We start from the raw sequence: 15156 nt of genomic DNA, 5'->3' as shown, positions 1-15156 counted from the left end.
TGAGAGCTGATTGGCTCTAGTCAGTTAGGTAAAAGCTGCAGAGCTGGGATCTGTGCCCTGGTCCTCCTGACTGGAGCCCAGGAAGGCCATTGGCAGCCAGAGCAGTGACGCTGAACTAGGTGAATAGGGTGCAGTTTCTTTACCAAATGCTTACTCAGCACCTACTTTGATTCCAGGCACTGTCGGCGGGAGATTCAGGGATTCTCACGTAAATCACTTGGGGTTTTTTAAAATATATTTTTATTGCTTTGAAAGAGGGAGAGGGAGAGAGAGAAAAACATCTGGCATCCTTTTTTGTATTCCTACTAATTAGAGTGTCATGTATACATAATACAAGCTTAGTAAGAATGATTAAATTTAAATATCATTTTAGAAAATAGAAAAATCATTTATAATGTGTTGTTTTTTAAAAAAAAATTGGCCAGCCTGTGCAGTTATTTACCTGTGTAGGTTAAGAATGTGGTAAGTGAGCTTGTGGGTCATCCTACAGCAGTAAGTTCTTCTACGGGAAACCCCCTGCCTTCTTACACTTCGGCTCAGTTCTTCCGGAGAGCTGGGCAGAGCATGTCATTCCTTCAGCATGCATGGCTGCGACTGTGCAAGAGTACCCCACCTCCGCGCTGGGTCACTGAGTGCGGTCGCTTCGTATGTTGACTGGTTTTGTTTGGCTTTGTTTTCAGGTGATCACAGGTGCTTTGCAGTGCCTGATCTGGGTCTTGCGATTCCCTCTGCCTTCCATAGAAACAAAAGCGGAGCAGCTGACGAAACACCTTTTCCTTTTGCTGAAGGACTATGCAAAGCTCGGGGCTGCCAGGGGTCAGAACTTCCACATGGTGGTAAATTGTTTCAAGGTGAGGTGTTTTCACTTCCACTTAGAAAAAGCCAGGCCAGGATTAACATCAAAGTTAGTTTTCCACATCGTCCTTTGTGGTCTTGGTCAAAATGCTTTCCAGATTCATTTGCTAAGGCCAGAGGGCTGGTTTCCTGTGTGAAAAGCATTGATAATGTATTAAATCCTCATGATGTCACTGGGTCCTGATTTGTGGGACATCCTGGCATTAACCTCACCATTGACCTTGCAGTGTGTGACCATTCTTGTGAAGAAAGTGAAGTCTTACCAGATAACCGAAAAGCAGCTCCAGGTCCTACTAGCATATGCTGAGGAGGACATTTATGATACAACAAGACAAGCCACTGCGTTTGGTCTCCTAAAGGTACGGTGTCATCAGAATGTTGGGCTTTACAGTTTATGAGCCTCGAATCACATACTTAAAATAACATGGAACACAGTGTTTTGACTAGCAGTAGACTTTCAAAATTATGTAATTTATAAAGATGATGATTTTGGTCATTAAAATATTTGAAAGTGAGCCCTGGTTAATACTTCCAGGGAATTCTGTACAAATACAGGTATGTACCTATACCTGTCATATTGGACATTGTTTTCCTTTTATTACTTGTGGTGAAAATATACATAACATTAAATTGCCCGTTTTTATGACTTTTCTTTGGGAGGTATTTCCATTATGTTTGAAGACTGCCTGTGGCTACTTTGACACCAGGTTGGCTTAGGCCCATCTGCATAAGAGTATGTCTTTTCCTTCTGTATTAGGCCATCTTATCAAGAAAGTTGCTGGTCCCTGAAATCGATGACGTCATGCGGAAAGTATCCAAGTTGGCCATTTCTGCTCAGAGTGAGCCTGTCCGGGTCCAGTGCAGACAGGTTTGTAGAGAACCTAGTCCCATAGCAGGGGTCGGGCCTGTCTTCTCCGTTTGGTTTTTAGATAGAAAGATGGCAACATTGACTAAATTCTGAAGACAGCTTTGTGCCATGTTGATGCTTTATTCTATGATTCAGGAACCCATTACACTCCACGTGTGAGGAGGGCACTTTGAGAACAGCCTACCATGTGTACCATGTTTAGATAGAAAGAGCATGATAGCCTGCAGCAAGGATTCCCATGCAGTGGTCCAGCCATCGACTAACTACTTACATATATCCTTGTGTGTCGGGTGCTGCCAGAAGAGGGTCAAGAAAATTCTTACAGTCCCTGTGTTACACCAGGCAGGCACAAAACAAAATGCCACAAATAGTTATTTAATTACAGACATCATAAGTGCCAGGAGGAAAAGGTATTATCATATTTCATCACAGGACACACCATTATTTATATGTCTCAAAAAAAGCTATGACACCAGGGTCGGATGCTACCAATTGTAAGACACATCCCAATTTCAGATATATGAAAATGTGAGCTTCTTAGAGCTGATGAACTATGGGAGTGTATGATAAGAGCATATGATCAGGTGGAGAACCACCTTAGTTGGAGAGTCAGGCAGGGCTTTTCTGAGCATTGGCATGGAAGGAAGATTCGAAGGAAGAATAAGGCTTCACCTTCCAAGTGAAGGGAGTGGCAAATGCCAGAGGAAATAAGCCTTGAGGTGGGTAAGAGCTTAGCTTGTTGGGGAGCTAAATGAAGGTAAGTGACATGAGGAAGGGAGCCAGGTTAGAGAGACCGTGTGGTCTTGTTAGATTTAGGGCTTTGTTCTGAGAAGAGCAAAAAAACGATTGAAATCAATGGGCGGGGGAGTGACACGAACAGATTTGTGTTCAGACATGTGTGCATCCCTCATCATGGGAGCAGCCCAGGGGGTGGAAGAGTCTGAACTGGAAATACGAACTCAGAGTTAAAGGAGAGTTTGGGCTGCTAAGTAGGCCAGGGAGGAAAGGAAAGAATCTTGTCTTGAGAAAACGTTTCCTTAACTACTATTTTTCAGGAAGGAGAGCTAGCTGCTATTTATTAAGCGCCAGCTGTGTGCCCAGCACTTTGCATACAGGACTTCTATTTGTAACTATCTTTCAAAAGAAATAGTATCCCCATTTTATGGCTGGGGGAAAAACAGGCCTGGAAAGTTTAATTATGTGCCTGGCTCTCACAATCTATATATATAAAAGGCTAAGTGACCAACTGGTAGCTATGACGCACAGTGACCACCAGGGGGGGCAGACGCTTCAACCGGAAGCTATGAAGCGCATTGAGCACTGGGACAGATGCTCAACGCAGGAGCTGCAGAGCTGCGGTAACTTGGCAGCTGCGGTTCTCCGGTAATGTACCCTGGAACCAGAGAGGAGGAAGCCTGATTCCAGGATATATCACCCGAGAACCGCCCTCTTGCAATTGGGACCCCTCGGAATGTCGGAGAGCCGGTTTCAGCCAATCACGGCAGGCCAGGCTGAGGGACCCCACCTGCCGGAGGGACTCTGCAGGTGCGGCTGTCCAGATAGGGACTTTGGGAGGTTGGCTGCAGGGCATGTCTGGCCAGTCTTGCTCAGTCCCGCCTTGCAGGCCACCTCCTAATTAATTTTCTTTCTGTGTGCACAAATCCGTGCACCGGACCTCTAGTTCATTAATAAAAGAAGCTGAATAGTATATGGTTTGAAAGCAGAGCATTTGGATGCAGATAGACTAGGCATGGCCATCTGAGCAAGTTACTTACTTTTCTGCCAAACTCATTCTCTTCATCTGTAAAATGGGGCAACATCACCTACTTCCTAAGGAAGTAATGAAAATTAACTGGGAAACAACCCAGTGTTGGGCACATAGAAGGTATTTAAGTGAGTAGTTATTATCAGTATTAATATTATTACCACCATTATTGTTATTCTTAAGAAGAAATACAGGGTTGAACCACAATCCATATTCAGTCCACCACATCACACCACCTGTCAGAGCAAGAAGTGTTTCCAACATGTGAGCTTAGATTTAGAGCCTTAAACAGCCAAGCCAGGGGTGGGCCAGGACTTGACTCTGGGTCAGGTGTGTAGGGCAGGACCTGGGTAAGTGAGGTGAGAGGAGAGAGGAAGGGGTACAGTTCTCAGCTCAGGAGGCCAAGTTCACCTAAGCGATCACTCTTCTGAAAGGTGTTTTTAACCTACCAGCCTATCCCAGAAAGCAGCTTAGGAAACAGGAATCCTGGAGTGGTAGGATCCCAATAATCTTCTGTGTGACTTCTATTCCTAGGTTTTTCTGAAATATATTCTTGACTATCCCCTGGGTGATAAATTGAGACCGAACTTGGAATTCATGCTTGCTCAACTAAAGTAAGTGTAAAACATAAAACATGCAAAGGCAGTGGGGAAGTTTCTTCTCTCCTCTTAATGTGGCGGCTGTCTTGAACAAGACTAAACATAAGGGCATGTTCTCTGAGGACGATCTGTGAGTCACTGACTTAACTAGCAAACATAGCAGTTCTGAGTAGCTTTCACTTCAGTATGACCACTGATGGTCACTGGAGTCCACTGAGGAGAATGGTAAAGATCTAACAAAAGTACATGTAAAACTGCACAGCAGTTGGGAAAATGGAGTGTTTTCCACTTTTTAAAAAATAGACTGGCATCTTGAGACAATATTTTAAATTCTTAAAAATAATTGATAAATTTAAAAGATACTAACGAGTCCTGCTGCTGTTCTTGCCCTAGCTATGAACATGAGACCGGCAGAGAGTCCGCCTTGGAAATGATTGCTTATCTCTTTGACACGTTCCCTCAGGTACCCTCTGTCACAGAGACAAACTGGTAACTGTGTTTCCCTCGAGCCCTCGGGTGCCCACGGTCCTCCCTCTGTGGGGCATTTTGGGGTTCCAGTCTCAGTGTGCTCATATGTGCCCGTTTTCTTTTAGGGACTGCTCCATGAGAACTGTGGGATGTTCTTTATTCCTCTTTGTCTGATGATGGTGAATGATGACTCTGCCCTGTGTAAAAAGATGGCATCCATTGCGATCAAATCCTTACTCAGTAAAATCAACCTTGAGAAAAAAGATTTTCTTTTCGATATGGTTACCACCTGGTTTGGAGCAAAGAAGGTTAGGGTTGCTTTGAACCATATTCCAGTGGAAACTCTTAGCTTTTGGTGTTCGTACTTTAAATAAGAACATATATTCATTGTTGAATTAATTTTTCCCAAATAGCTTTATTATCTTTGTTTATGTTAATAATATATTCTTATAGTAAAATTTCAGAAGATGTAATAAGTTGTAGATGTAACATAAGAATCACCCGTATTCCCACTACATGGTTAATATCAGCCAGTTATTAAGAATGTGTCTTAATTCACATAACCAGCCCCCATTGATGAGTACTTTTGTTTCCAATTTTGCTGTTCAGTTGATGGAATGTAATTTTTGTCAGTGATTGTGTCCACTTGCTGACTTTACCACTATTAACACTGGCCCATCTTTTGTGGAATATAAACAACACATCATAACGTAATACTGGTTTTAGTATTAAAGTCAGAAGGTGGGGCGTGGCAGGATGGTATGACACTTTTCGATTTTTTAAACATTTAAAATAAGAAAAAATCATTCAGTGGATAAAGATGAATCACTTTTTAAAAAAATATATTTTATTGATTTTTTACAGAGAGGAAGGGAGAGAAATAGTTAGAAACATTGATCAGCTGCCTCCTGCACACCTACTAGGGATGTGCCGCAACCAAGGTACATGTCCTTGACTGGAATCGAACTTGAGACCTGTCAGTCCGCAGGCTGACGCTCTATCCACTGAGCTAAACTGGTTAGGGCGAATCACTTTTTTTAAATGTTTTTCTTGTTATGAAGATATAGCCATATTCTTGTCACCAATGATCCATTTTCCATTGATTTCTGTTTCATAAGGAACTGTTGAGAACAGAATCATGCCTACTTTCATAATTTTATAGTTTTGGAAACGGCCTCCCAGGTTGTGCTGATGTTGTCTTTTGGTGGCTTCTCTTTGGTAGAGCTTAAGTAGACAGCTAGCTGCCCTGGTCTGTGGAGTGTTTGTGGAAAGTGAAGGAGTCGCTTTTGAAAGAAGACTTGGAACTGTTCTCCCTGTGATTGAAAAGGAAATTGATCCTGAAAACTTTGAAGATGTAAGTTATTGGGTAGGGAATGAGAGTTTTGTTAATTTTTGTAGTTTTGCTTCAGGTGATACAGCTAATAGACTAAATAATGTGTTCAAAAATGCTTTTTATTAATAAAAGCAATAGTTCAATGCAGTTGGATCTTTTTTAAATGTGGACTAAAGTAAGTTTTCTTCCCACAGTATATGACAAAGGTTCTCAAGCAGGGTGATTTTGGCTCCCAGAGAACATTTAGCAATGTCTTACTGGCATCTAATGGTTAGGAGCCAGGGATGCTGATAAACATCTTATAGTACACAGGGCAGCCTCCCACAGCAAAGAATTGTGCAGTCCAAATGTCAGTAGTGTTGAGATTGAGAAATCCTGATGTACATTTGCACGCTGGGTTAAAAATGTCCATCACATGCTTTGCAATTGTTGTCTTAGTTGATTTGCATCCATCCTGTTTTTAGATCATGGAAGAGACTAAAGAAAAAGCTGCAGATCGCCTTCTGTTCAGTTTTCTCACACTGATAAGTAAACTCATCAAGGAATGTAATATTATTCAGTTTACCAAGCCCTCTCAGACTTTGGGTAAAATCTGGAGTAAGTATTGTCTTTTTCTTTAAATCTAAAAATAAGCACATTGTGATAGAATTATTGAAAACAAATTTGGAAAATCAGAATATGAATATTTCAGAAAGTGTAATGTCAGGGGAAAAGTCCATTAAAAAAAAAAAAAGATTTAAAGGGCCTTTTCACATTGATTACAGTGAAAAATGTTTCTTTGGGTGGGGGCGGGGGGTTAAATATATATATATGTATATACATATATATTAATTATAAGTAGTACATTTCATTTCTAAAAGAAAGAATATTAATTATAGAGAAGTATAAGAATGGAAAATACTCCCCAAAGTCCTCCTTGCTACTTGACGATACCTTGGTATATATTCCCTTCAATCTTTTTGGGGTTGGTTTGTTTTTTGAGGTTGCATAATTCCATATAAACTTTTATATCCTTTCTGTTTATACTAGTAGCTATCCCTTTAAATAGCTATAAATAATCCATCATGTAAATATGCCATACTTTACTAAACCATGTCATTTTTGTGAGTTATATGTCACTCTTTAAATGAAAAATATCCCAGAATTTTTAATTTAACATATTCAATTTTGTTTAGTCAGTAGGAAATAGACATTGGAATGAATGCTCTAAGTACCCACCTGTTTCAAGAGAACTTGTGATCCTATGAGAAATATATGGCCTCCTCTGGTATGGCTCCCCTGAGACATGGCCAGATTATTAGAAAGGATCATGTAGAACCAAAGTAAAACCATATTCATGAAATAGCGACAGAGACTAAAACTCAGATATGACACGATTCAACCACGATTTTCATCTTATTTCCCAGCACCACAAGGCTTTCCACTGTATTCTCCAAGTGCAGTGTATGGAGAACGGCCATGGAGCTTGAGTATGGCCTTTAACGAATCCTATTTAGGAGTATGAACTCTGAGTCCCAGGCTTGGTTCTGCCTCTTCCAGCTCTACATATCACTTGGCCCTTCTGACACATCCTTTTCCTCATCTGTAATCTCAGATGGAAATGACAGTTCCATCCTCACAGAACTGGTGTGAGGTCTAAAAGCCCTGTGCCTGGCACCTAGAAAGCATCCTAAGTGATACCTTTCCAGTCAGCTATTGGGAGCCACCAATTTCAGTCATTATGAGAAACACATGCTCGTACGTACGTACATATGTATGTATATACACACACATTCATTTTAATTTAGAAATTGTAAATGTTAATGCCTCCTTATCTCCCTCCAATCTGAAAGTAGTTCTTAGGGAGCTGGTTTGTTTTAGGCTTACCTCTCCCGTGTCATTTACGTTAGGAGCTGGTTTGCTAGTTGTTCCCAGTGTCTCTTACCTCATTGCTCCCTCATGTTCAGTTCCCAAATCCAGGCACATCATAGGTACTCAGCAAATGCCTGTTAGTCCTATTTACCACCAGAGTCCAGAAATCTGTTGACATCTGAGAATGCGTTTTGCTTCCCTTAGGCCACGTGCACGCTCACCTGAGACATCCACACAACTGGGTGTGGCTCACTGCAGCCCAGATTGTTGGGTTGCTCTTTGCCTCTTGCCAACCAGAGGAGCTTATTAGAAAACGGAATGCCAAAAAAACTAAAAGGAAACTCTCAGAACCTGTAGCAGTCAGGTTCCTAACAAGTGACCTTGACCAAAAGGTAAGGTTTCTCTAAAACCTTTCTTCCCTCGTGACCCATGTGCGATGTTCATTCTGGTTCATGTGATATCCTGGGGTTAGCCCTTGGGAGAAATTCTTCCAGCCAACAACTTGTTGCGTATGTGAGTCTATAGGAATCTTAGGAACCAGAAAACGGTCATCCTCAAGGCCAGGTTTTTTCAAAGGTAATTTTTAGACTCAATCTAGTCAGATTTTTGTTTTGCTTATTTAGACCATTCAATATCTTAATGTCTAAGTATTGACATTGGAAAATAAGATTAATACTGTCTGTCCTGCCTCCTTCAGAACCTTATTGATAATTAATGAGGTCATGGCTCATGAAAATGTTAGGTAGGGACCATGTTATTTCCATCTCTGATTCCCTAGGGAGCAGCACAATGCCTGGCTCATAGTGGGAACTACGTATATATTGATGAATGAGAAGAGTAAGAAGGGAAGAGGGGAATAAAGGTATTGGAGTGTTGTAAAAGTCCCTTCTAATAATCTCAGAAATCACAATCTATATCTCCCCAAAGCTTAAATGTTTGTGGCAGGTAGAAGGGAACTGTTATATAATTTTTAGTCATGAACCTTCCCTCTCCAAATCCACTTAGAAATACCTTGTATTGTATCTTCCAATGTCTATTTTCACAGATGAAAAGTATCTCCCTAGCCTCTTGCCATCAGTTACATTCCAAATTCTTGGATCAGTCTCAAGGAGAGCAGGTAAGTATCATAATGCTATCCGGTTAAATAAAAGGGACCTGTTCTACCAACAGTCTAGGAAAAGGCTCACATTTGGTGTTTGGTTTTTGTTTTGTTTTCCCTAGTTTAATGCTTGGGGAATTAACTGAAATATAAACATATACTCAAATACATGTTCAGTTATGCCCATATATCTAATTGACTCTGGGATCCATTGGGGATTATTCTTGGCTACATTTAAAATTCCTGATACACACAGTACAGTGGGAGGCTGTTTATTAAATATTTTCATCTTTAGTCTTATCTACTCCACATTGTGACTAATTATTTTCATATTAAATTATAATATTGAATTCCTTTTCTTAGTATTTGAAGAGAAAGTAATGTTCTTGCTACCGGGTGGTCTGAGAATTGTCTTAACAGAAGACAAGTAATTCTATCACAAAAGCTTTATATATTTCCATATTATAAAGTTTAACCACATGTAAAATTATAGAGAAGGCATTTATAAATATGCAGTAAATGTAAATTGCTTTTGAATAGTTGGTCTGCTGCCCCCTTCTCTCTTTTGATAGTGCAGTTAGACTGGTAGTGGTGAGGGAACACAGTGTGGCATATGGACAGGAGCAAGGCACTGGCACGTCTCTTGTGAGCTATTATGGACCAGACAGAGCAATACAAATTAGGAAACTAGAAACTAGGTGAATGCTGTATCTAAAGTGTGATCTCAGCTGGCATACCAACACTTTCGTTTTGTTTTTTAGGTGGTTAAGAATTTGTTGTTCGTAGCTAAAGTCTTATATTTACTGGAACCTGATTCTGGCGATAAGCAAGGTCGGATGGAAGAACAAGAAGCCGTAGCAGGCGGTGTGGCCAGAGAGGCCGTGGAACATGAGGCCCATGCAGATGGGAAGGCGGAATCTGACCGAGAAGAGAATGAAGAGGGGAAGAAAGGGCACAGCAAGCCAGCCACGCTGCTGTGGTTGATCCAGAAGTTGTCTCGGATTGCAAAACTGGAAGCTGCTTACTCACCTAGAAACCCCTTAAAGGTGTGAGACATGTACAGAGTGACGCAAAGTGGCTTTTATGTTTTTTAAAAATATTTTAGTGGTGTTAGTGATCCAAGTTCCTAGGAACTTTTGACCCAAAACGGAAGCAATAATATCTGCCCCCAAATGGACCTTGTTTTCTATATTATTTGTATGGCTGCAAGTATTAGAGAAACACTTTTAATGTATATTTTCAGAGAACGTGCATCTATAAGTTTCTCGGAGCTGTGGCGATGGATCTTGGAGTAGACAAGGTGAAGCCGTATCTCCCAGAGATCATAGCTCCTTTGTTCCGAGAACTGAACAGCACCTATTCAGACCAGGGTAACCTCTTCTGAGTACTTTGCACCTCTCTCCTGAATACTTCCTTCTTCCTTCTTGCCCTCCCTCCCTGCCAGTTTATGTTAACACATTTCGTACCGCTCAGGAGTTTTCCCATGTTCCGCGCGCCATCTGTTAAGGACTGCTCATGAGTGTTCTCGTTTTTCACACCCATGGAAAAAGCGAATCTAGATACTTATGTAAATTTTGTTTGGTCCCTCTTCATAGAGGACAATGTTTTACGCAGTACCATACGTTAAAAAAGTACTAGGAACTTTAATTGTTTAACTGTTTTTGTAAACAAAAATGTTATTATTGAAAAACAACACCTAAAGTGCATTATGATGATTTAAATAACATGCAGTTTGCCCAAAAATGTGCGGTCCCTGGCGTATGTCTTAGAGATTTCTATGCGGTACGCAATGTGTTAAGAAAACAAGATAATTAATAGCAAACAAATAAGGCATGCTTGTGTTACATTTGACTACCTTCGTTTTGCTTTCTTGTGTGTCTAAGAGTGAACGTTTCCTAAAAGATGTTTTACTCCTAGGCATGAATATTCAAAGAAAACTATAATTTAGGGTGGTTCTAAACCTCATAGTGCTATATGAACAATCATGAACTGTGAAATATAATTCTCAAGAATTATACGGCAGAAGTATGAAATGTTGTTTAAATATTTCACTTTTTCCTGTCAGCCTCACTGATCCTAAAATGTCTATTTTGCTAATAAGAAAAGAGGGAATTGGGGGTTGGAAAGAGAAAGTAAAGCAGATGTTAAAAAGTTTTAAAATAGAGCAAATGAAGTAAATGTCAAAGCAGGACCTGCTGTGGTCCTACAACCTTGAGAGTTTCCTTCCTCTTAAAGAGGCAAAGCAGTGGTGAAGGTCAGGTCTGCTTTGGTTCTCATCAGCCAACATACACTGAGCACCTAATATCTGACAGGCACTGGGGGTTCAACAGTGGAGAAAAGGCCTAGTACCTATTTTCTAGAAACGTGAACAGGTACACTGAACTCTCCTGAAATTGATGCAGAAATCTGGGTTCTTTGCATTTCGGAGAGAGGAGGCAGGGAAGCTTTTCATCAGCTTCACAAAGGAGTCTTTAACACTAGAAAGACTGAAATTTAGTATATACCTATATTGCCCAAAAGCAGTCAAAATGACTGCATTGTGAAAGAATAATATCGGAGCACTCTTCACTTATGTTCCTTAGCTTTTCCAATAACTCACTTCTATTCGACATTTCTTTCATGAATTTAGGGCGCAAAAGAAATAAAATAAACAACTTATTAAAACAAGTATCACTGCATAAAGATTCAAATAACAAGTACTAGTTTAGCTTATTGAGCAACTGCAACTTATCAAGTATCGACAATTTATCATGTACTTGTATGTTATCATGTGACGGTAATCGAAAAAAAATGAAAACTGTTATTTCAATACAGAGCCGAACTGGTCATATAAGAAATTTACTCAATTCAATAATAAGTCATTTGATTATTTAAAATTTCCCAAGCAGTCAAAATGACTGCTTTTGGGCAATATAGGTATAACACATATATATATATACCGGAAATGAAGGAGGGGGAGGTAACTACAATTATTAATAAACGCATTTATATGTTGTACAAAAAGTCACAAAATTCTAAGACATTGTGTCCTTATATACATAATTGTTTTTCTAATTGAAATTAAAAAGCAGTCAAAATGACTTCCTTGGGCAATCTAGTGTTAATCCACACACACAGAGTTATGGCCAGAGGTAAGCCTCTGTGACCTGTGAATCGGTGAGGGCCTGGAGAAACACACTTACCTTCCCCCACATCTGCAGAGCTGAGCAGGTTAACCAAATGTAGCCCAGAACAGTGCTGTCCAGTTCTCAAATTAATGTCTTCTAAGCCAGGATTCTGCTAGGAAATGGGCTTCATGGTCTCTGGTCTCTTGTTGACTCCTGGATGAGATGGTGGCTGGGAGCTGTGTCCAACACTTTTGCTGGTTTTCTCATCTCAGAAGTGTAGGGGTTAGTTTCAGATTAGCGTTTAATGTTCAAGTAATAAAAGTGATAATGCCATAGAGTTTATATTTCACGTTCTTGATTTTGTAGATATTCAGATGTATCCTTTCCTAGGTAACTGTCTGTGGTTATTATTCTGTGTGTGAACAGATCCTTTGCTGAAGAATCTATCCCAGGAAATCATAGAATTACTCAAAAAGCTGGTTGGCCTGGAGAGCTTCTCATTAGCCTTCGCCGCTGTACAGAAACAGGCTCATGAGAAAAGGGCACTCCGGAAAAAGAGGAAGGCTTTGGAGGTAAGTTTGCTGTTTGAAAATACAACACGGCATGTCCATCATGCTTAGTGACTATTTTTAACCAGGGGTGTGTGTGCACACGTGTCACACTGACCCAGGGAGGAAGAGGAACTGGCTGTGTTTGAGGAGTGCGGACATTATCGCTGGGGCTCCAGCTTTTCTTTAGTGGGCGTGTAAACATTTGTGATGCTTGAAGGTGAATGAAATGGTCCGTATGTGCATTTGATTTTTATTAGTTTAACATTTACTTTAAAAGTAATAGAACATTTCTATTCTTTTTTCAAGTTTGTAACCAATCCTGATATTGCCGCCAAGAAGAAGCTGAAAAAACACAAAAGTAAAAGTGAAGCAAAGAAAAGAAAGATAGAGTTCCTGCGTCCTGGCTATAAGGCCAAGAGACAGAAGAGCCACAGCCTGAAAGATTTAGCGATGGTGGAGTAATGTGCCCCCTGTGCTAGTGTCTCATGAACTTTCCAGTGTATCTGCTAGTCAGAAGTCACAGCAGGTTTTATTATTTAAGCTCAACTTTAGCAGAGATTGTATATTATACAGTTTAATATAATCATGCTCATATTTTTTTTAATTAAAACATTTCTAATACTACTGTATCTTCACTGTCTAAAAATCATGCAATACTAACAATGGAGTTTTTAAAAAGTTTTAAGATATACTTTAAAACAGCAAGACAGCCCTGGCCAGTTTGGCACAGTGGATAGAGCATCGGCCTGTGGACTGGAGGGTCCCAGGTTTGATTCCAGCCAAGGGCACATGCCTGGGTTGTGGGCTCGATCCCTAGTGGGGGGTGTGCAGGAGGCAGCTGATCAATGATTCTCTCTCATCGTTGATATTTCTATCTCTCCCTCTTCCTCTCTGAAATCAATAAAGAAATATATTTTTAAAAAATAAAACAGCAAGGCAAAATATAGAATTTAGGGGTAAATCAAATACGATTTATAATACCCTTCTGTAGGAAACTAATACTTCATCAAAAGGCATTAGGAAAAATCTGCACAAATAGGGAAATATAACCATATTCATAGATAAGAAGATCCAGTATCATAAGAGGCTAATTATTCCCCAAACTGGATCCCATTGATTCAATGCATATCTGAGCAAAATCCCCAGTTCTTTATATTTTATTTCATATTACGTAAACCAGCTGATTCTAAAATTTTTTTTGTTAATCCTCACCCAAGGATATTTTTCCTTTTTTTTTTTTTTTTTTTTTAGAGAGTGGAAGGGAGAGGGAGAGACAGAGAGACACATTGACTGGTTGCCTCCACATGCACCCTGACCAGGGCCAGGGAACCTGAAACCAAGGTATGTGCCCTTGACTGGAATCAAACCCAGGACCTTTCAGCCCACGGGCCAAAGCTCTATCCACTATGCCAAACCGGCTAGGGATGATTCTAAAATTTATACAGAAGATAAGCTGAGCCATGACGCTCTTAAAAGAGAACAGGGTGTGGGGCTTCTCCTGTGAGTTATCAAAAGTGAGACACAGTGCTATCTATAGGAGGAACATGTGGTAAGTTCTACTTCATTATAATTAAGACTTCTACTTAGAAAAAGACTGGGATATGGTATGTACTGATAAAGGGTTATAATGAATCCCTGTGAATCAACAAAGATAATCCAGTAAAAACGTGGCATTGCACAGAAGAAATATAAATGGTCCTTAAACATTAACAATTAGCCATATGATTAAATACTAAAGTACTTATGTACTGGTTGGTAAACAGTCACTACCTTGAGACCCCCACACCAGAAATTAAAGGGTTACTATCTAGACGGGTAGGGGGTCCTCCTGCATCAGCTATGTCTAGTTCAGTGTTTTTAATCACTCCTGTATCCAACCTCATTAATAATTAGGAAAATGGAAATTCCATTTAGAAACCTTCAGATTGATAAAGCTGACAATGTCAATGTTGGCAAGAATATTAGCCTTTTATTATCTATATATAAAAGCCTAAGTGACTGAATGACCAGTCACTATGATGCGCACTGACCAGCAGGGGGCAGACGCACAACGCAGGAGCTGTCCCTGGTGGTCAGTGTGCTCCCACAGCAGGAGCACTGCTCAGCTGACCGACCCGTCCGTCCCAGTGGCCCACCAGCCGGGCGGTAGCCACTCACTCCCTCAGTAGTCCTGCAGTTCCAATCTCCGGAGAGAGGGCCAGGTACCAATGGACCGGCACCACGGGCCTCCTGGAAGTTGGCCTTGGGCACTGCGGCCGCTTCCTCTCCCTAGATGCTCCACAAAGAAATGATATAAAAGTGGCTGCCAGATGGCTTCCAACCAGCACAGGGATCAGCAGGATGGATCTGAATCCCAGGCTGGCAAGGGTGTCCCACCACCCAGCCAGAAGGCCGATTGTGTCCTGGCCCTCCTGCCCCCCCCCCCCCCCCCCTCAGGAAGGGCACCAGACGCAGGGCTCTCCTGATCGGGACTGACAGGGCGCAAGTCCGCAGCAGGCGCAATGGGGCTGGGATAAGCGTGAGCAGCAGGCAGGAGCAGCAGGTGGCATTGGACTGCAGGTTTCAACCCGATCCCCGCAGGCACCGGAGGGACCCCACCCGTGCACGAATTCGTGCACCAGGCCTCTAGTATGGGATAATGATGGAGTTAGAGTAGTATC

At 41.1% G+C, this 15156-nt stretch overlaps 1 protein-coding gene across 1 annotated transcript in view; it reads left to right on the top strand.

Annotated features, from left to right (window-relative positions):
- UTP20 (UTP20 small subunit processome component) overlaps nucleotides 1-13097 on the top strand; it is an 84538-nt gene extending 71441 nt beyond the window's left edge. The window contains exons 49-62 of the mRNA XM_059681864.1: nucleotides 681-851; nucleotides 1083-1214; nucleotides 1613-1723; nucleotides 4023-4102; nucleotides 4481-4550; nucleotides 4681-4863; nucleotides 5778-5909; nucleotides 6353-6485; nucleotides 7944-8131; nucleotides 8785-8856; nucleotides 9600-9884; nucleotides 10082-10208; nucleotides 12372-12517; nucleotides 12803-13097. Of these exons, the coding sequence (XP_059537847.1) occupies nucleotides 681-851; nucleotides 1083-1214; nucleotides 1613-1723; nucleotides 4023-4102; nucleotides 4481-4550; nucleotides 4681-4863; nucleotides 5778-5909; nucleotides 6353-6485; nucleotides 7944-8131; nucleotides 8785-8856; nucleotides 9600-9884; nucleotides 10082-10208; nucleotides 12372-12517; nucleotides 12803-12958 (1986 nt within the window). The 3' untranslated portion in view covers nucleotides 12959-13097. The remainder of the gene's footprint in view (nucleotides 1-680; nucleotides 852-1082; nucleotides 1215-1612; nucleotides 1724-4022; nucleotides 4103-4480; nucleotides 4551-4680; nucleotides 4864-5777; nucleotides 5910-6352; nucleotides 6486-7943; nucleotides 8132-8784; nucleotides 8857-9599; nucleotides 9885-10081; nucleotides 10209-12371; nucleotides 12518-12802) is intronic.
- Nucleotides 13098-15156: the final 2059 nt, after the last annotated feature.

Source organism: Myotis daubentonii, chromosome 2 (assembly GCF_963259705.1).
Source record: "Myotis daubentonii chromosome 2, mMyoDau2.1, whole genome shotgun sequence".
In the NCBI taxonomy this organism is placed as follows: Eukaryota; Metazoa; Chordata; class Mammalia; order Chiroptera; family Vespertilionidae; genus Myotis; species Myotis daubentonii.
Note: the sequence above shows the minus strand (reverse complement) of the source record. Positions and strands in the feature narration are given on the sequence as shown.